Raw genomic sequence first — 5,559 nt, 5'->3', positions numbered from 1 at the left:
AAAGATCAAGATATCAGCAAATGTTAAATTTTATCAATCGAAGAATATTGGAATACACGCAAATAAAACGAATTCACAGTAAATAATTATGACCACTGAACAGGGATCTGACTTGGTCTAATAACACTGATATGTAGTTCAAATTTCTAATAAACCTGCATTTGAAATTTTATCTTTATTGATTTTCACATGGAAATAGATATACTTTAAGAAAAGAAAGTAAATCGACATATTTTATTGCACTTTTGATGTTTCAATAAGAAACAAATACTATACATGTGAAATCTTAATGATTTCAACTTCATTTTAATCAACATCAACAAAACAACGGGTCAAATATTGACATTTATTTAATCATTTCACACGTAAAATGTTACTATAGTCAAATCTGCCAAAGTACATAAAAGTCTTTTCCCTGATATAGTTATACTGGTATAACTTAAAACAAATTGTCCTCATTTCCCAAACGCAATTATGTTTGTTTAACCTGTAACCTAAACAATTTGACAATTCCTTTACTTAACTAATTCATCACTGCATTGACAATTTTCATTACTTTCAAAAGATAAAAAATTTAAAACCCACACTAGGTAATGTGGGATACTTTTTTTGTTCACAAATCAGAAATTCCGTTCTGTATTCGAAAAGATGGACAAAAGGCTGAATTGGTTTTCGGGCTGAATAATGACGACAAACAGTATGTGGATGGCTTATGTAATAATCGTCCCGCTGATGGCGCGACAGGGAATGGTGAATTGCTTCCAAATGACTGCATCTCTAAAAACGGTGTTTTTGTCATTCTTAATGTAGATACAGGAGAGTGAACATTCTGATATCGGTTTTCAAAATAAGTATGCATTGGGAATCCTTTCATTGAGTATGGATTAAATCCAATTTGTGACGATGTCATAGGTACATATCCTAATTTCTGTTGGACATTGTTAACATCCAAGGAATCATTGACAGTTTTGACAGACCTTTTTCTTACTCTTTGCCTTCCTTGTCGTCGGCTGAAATCTCCTTTTTCAAAATCCTCTATACATGCTAGATGAATAGACCAATAGTAACCTTTACCTTTATCGGACCTGCCATTTTTCATGAAGCACTCGTTTAGGGAAAGATTATGCCGGACACTGTTTCTCCATGCCTTTTCGTTGTTATTATAGAACGGGAAATTATCCATTATGTATTGATATATGTCATTAAGCAATAATTTCTTTTTCGGGTTACTTAGTATTGCCATGGAAATCAAAGCAATGTAAGAATGCGATGGCTTCTTGTTGGTATCACAGCAAGATAATATATTCTTAACTGATCTGTCTAACGATAACTGAACCTATAAAAAATTAGTAGGCTATAAAAATATGTATATATGTTAGTTTAGAAAATATTTATTATAGTTAATGTGCCATATTTAATTTGAAATATGACCAACAAAGCCAAATTCAGCTATCGTTGCGATAAATAGTCACATACATACCATAAAGTGGGTTATTTTTGCGGGGTGTACATTTTCGCTTATTTTCACGGTTAGCACAAAATTGCCAAAATAAATTTGGACATTTTAAAAGTGTACCTGCAAAGGTATCGATAAACATCTTGAATCCGCCAAAAGAATAACCGCTAAAATATTTTGTAAACCTTTTTCGATGAAATCGCGAAATTTTACACCCGCGAAAATTACCCGCTATACGGTATATGCATATAATATTCTATTTGCAGATGTCTGTTTCTAACAATTGATATAGAAATTCTTCTGATCTTAAATTACGACAGTTGAAACAAACCCTTTAATTTATATTGTTTTAAAAGACTACTGGACGATCATGATATCAATCACTATTGGTGTGAAAAAGAAAGATAAAATTGGTTGATTGTAACATGTGTAACGCTGTTTTTTTCCAAAAAAAATGTGTTTCTCTTCTAATTTAAAGTTATTGTTATCAAATGACATAACATACCTGTACAATAGATTCATCACTGTCACTGTAGCTACTTTCACTTTCACTTGTACAAAGAGACGGCGTCCAAACTCTCTCGCCCTCGCTTGACATGGAATCTCGATGGACTCTTGCTGTATACCCTTTGGTCAAATTACAGATGCTGAACTGTGAATTAATCATGATTCTTGAATTCAAAGGAACGATCTTCTGCCAGACAAATAGAGAATGACTTATACTGTTTTCGTTCCAGAATATATACCATACAAACCTATTGTTTTTCACAGTTCTTTATCACGTGATTTGATTATAATGTCAATGTTTATTATTTAACGGGTCAAATTGTTTATTACCATTTCTACATTTAAAAGTATGTTGATAGTCAAGATTTTATTATATGTTTATGTAATCAAAAAGTTTAATCATCACATTAATATCTTTAATAATTATTGTATTCGAAAATAATACAGTATGTAAATAACATGCTGTACAGTAAATGATAATAAGACTAAAAAAACAACAGCACCAAGATCAAGAACACATAGAATAGAATCAAGAAAATGTTATATTAATTGACTTAGAAACTATACTTTAAATTTGTATAGTGATGACTGTTATAAGTTAATCATTGCATATGATTTGAAATACTATTAATTACAAAATTAAGAATCATTTCTTTAAAAATTGTTTAATTTTATCTTGCTCGAACAAATTTTTATAAAAAGAGGATAAAAGGTAATATGTAAATGTATAGGGCAGTTTAATTCTCACAAAAGACAGACAAAACCGCAAAGAAATCAAATGAAGAAACAAAAGCCCTTGAGATACTTCGCAAAAAGCTAGATTGTAAAACACAATTCCACCTACAACACAAGGAATCACTTACACGATGGTTTACTTGTGAAAACTATAGTGTTGCTCGCTACAAGTCAAGTTGCAACGTTATAACAAACACGAATAAAAATTGGCAAGGTTGTTGTTCAAAGTCGAAATACGTTATGAAATAATCGAGTTTAAATGAACAAGGCTGTGTCTGTGATTAGTCACATTTCGTACTGCAATACTTCAGAAAATGTTGGGTTGATGTTGCTATGATAAGAAGCATTTAGTAATGCCCGCATCACACTGTCCCGATTTTTATATACGATGGACACCCGAATGCGAAAATTGTAAGTTCGTACGAAGTTGGTCCTGATCTCGTTAAAATACCAAAAAGTGACCGAAGCAAGCACGATGAATAACGAAGTCTATACGATGGTGCCGAAATTATATACGATAGCAAAAGATGGACATACGAAGGTTAACCGAAGACGGGTATCTAAGCTTCATATCTCAGCCGAAACCTACACGATGGATCACGAAGGCTACACGATGAATTACGAAGGCTACGCGATGGATTACGATGATGGCGTGATGGCCATACGATGTCTAAACGATACGAACAGAATTTCGACAACATATCGTTTCTGTACAAGTCTGCCATGCATGGCAGGAAATCGATCTTTTTGTCTAATTCTTATAAAACTTAGTTTATTATCCCCTCGCCTACTACATGTAAGTTGCGTGTAGATAAAATTATTATGGACACTCTAGAACCAAAATGCTCAAAACTTGGTATGGTGTTACTCGTTAGGAATATCTTAAGCGCTATTGACTTTAAAGTTCAAATGTCAAGGTTACAGTGGCAGTTGTAGTACAAGGCAATATCACCCTTGTGGACACTCTAAAACCAATATGCTTCAAAAGATTTTAACCACATTTGGTATATTGTTCCTCCTTGTAATGATCTGACATTTTTTACGTTCAAGGCCAAAGGTCAAGGTCATGCAGATGGACTTGTTTTTTCTCCTTGAAATAGCATAATACACAGGAAATTGGTTGCTCATTTTTTACCTGCTGGTTCTAAAGACAATATTAAAGGTATTTCCAGTTACTGAATGTTTTGATTGATTTCTAAATAGTTTATGTATCAAATATGCATATTCAATTTACCATTTTCTGCATGTGTCATATACAAATATAGGGTCCATATTTGTCCCCAATATGTTACATACGAGGGGATGCCACGCTCGGCATTGCCTTGTTTGAACTGTAAAATGTATGCACTAGTCTGAATAATCACCCATAATTAGGCCCATGTTTACTGATCTATCTTAAAGGTAAGGTAATGGGTTCGTTAATCCCTTTTATTCAAAAAGAGCTCTTTCCAGGAGAATATCATAATAATATAGACAAAAGGAAGGATGTGGGGAAAGCAACAAATGCTGCAAAATATGTCATATACTAAACAAAATGGTTATGGAGTAAACATTCGTGTGACAACAACTCAGACGATACATAAAAAATCAGAATAATGAAGACAAAGTTGGTTTCCCTATATACGTGTACCTGCAGTGTTGGTGTACGAGGCGCGTTTATGATTTTCATTATGTTACTTGATATGAAAAATTGACAAAAAATAATATTTTACTTGTAAAAGTAAATCCCGAGCCTGTAATAGCTGCTCTTCTTGTTCCATTTGAATTAATAGAAACAACGCTGTCGCCTTTCTTGTTCTCATAGAATCATATGATATGAGCTCCATGTTTTGTGAACGTCTTTCTTAACTGTCGTATTAGACTGACCAGTGCATATCGCGCATAGAACTTTAAATGTATTTTAGCGCGAAAATTAACTTACATTTAGCTGGATTTATTGCCGTCGTAGTTCCATCTTGTCGCCTTCGTACTTTTATTCGATGGCAACACGACGGGATTACGAGGTCTTCACGACGTCGTGTTGCCATCGTAAGACCTTCGGGTATCTTCGTGATTCATTCGTGTAGACATCGTAATGTCAAAACTGCCCGATGGAAACGATGGAAACACGAATGCAATACGATGTGCAAAGATGCATGCCCGGTGACATTACGATGGTGAAGATGGTGATACGAACTCAGTACGAACCCTCAACATCGGACGCACCTTCGGGGATTTTTTAACATGTTAAAAAATTTAGAACCCTTCCCGAAGTTGTCCCCGAAGCCTAGAAAAAGTGGCCGATAGTTCTACGATGGTTAAAGATGGCACTACGAATAGCCCAATCTAGATACGATCAGTCCCGATTTTGAAAATTTCCATTATCGTGTTGCCATCGGCGTAAAAATCGGGACAGTGTGACGCGGGCATAATGTAATACTCGCAGAGAAGTTAAGATAAGGAAAACATTAGTATTGTCAGTTACTTTACGCTTAATAATGTTTGAAAATAGGATGACATTTGGTTCTCTTTGCAAACATCATCTAATTCGTAATTCGCCGATCGATTAACAAAAAGAAAATGATCAACGTTCGATAAAGTACTCTAGGCATGATAATTTTGCGAAAATTAATTTTTGTATAGACAAACAAAATTGTTTCCTTTAACCTGGCAATACTCAGTGATGTATTCTAACAGATAGAATATTTAAAGCATTTTCGTAATTTTTTCATGAGTCACTAAACATTTGAGATAACTGCGATAGGCAAACGACATTGACAGAATGGAGGTTAGAATGGTCATTTGAAAAAAATATAATATTTATGGTTTCGAAAGGCAACTGTACGGTCATATATTTACGGTCAGAGAAAATGAAGTGTAAA

The 5,559-nt window shown here is 33.9% G+C and overlaps 1 protein-coding gene across 1 annotated transcript; it reads right to left on the bottom strand.

The window, feature by feature from the left end:
• Positions 1–332: 332 nt before the first annotated feature.
• LOC143070537 (uncharacterized) lies at positions 333–2,197 on the bottom strand. Its single transcript, XM_076244788.1, has 2 exons — positions 1,962–2,197; positions 333–1,336 (listed from the first exon to the last, which is right to left on the bottom strand). The coding sequence occupies exons 1-2, from the start codon at positions 2,121–2,123 to the stop codon at positions 614–616; spliced, it is 885 nt and encodes a 294-aa protein (XP_076100903.1). The 5' UTR covers positions 2,124–2,197; the 3' UTR covers positions 333–613.
• Between the last annotated feature and the right edge of the window lie 3,362 nt (positions 2,198–5,559).

Source organism: Mytilus galloprovincialis, chromosome 4 (assembly GCF_965363235.1).
Source record: "Mytilus galloprovincialis chromosome 4, xbMytGall1.hap1.1, whole genome shotgun sequence".
Classification (NCBI taxonomy): domain Eukaryota; kingdom Metazoa; phylum Mollusca; class Bivalvia; order Mytilida; family Mytilidae; genus Mytilus; species Mytilus galloprovincialis.
This window is presented reverse-complemented; position numbering and strand designations above follow the sequence as displayed.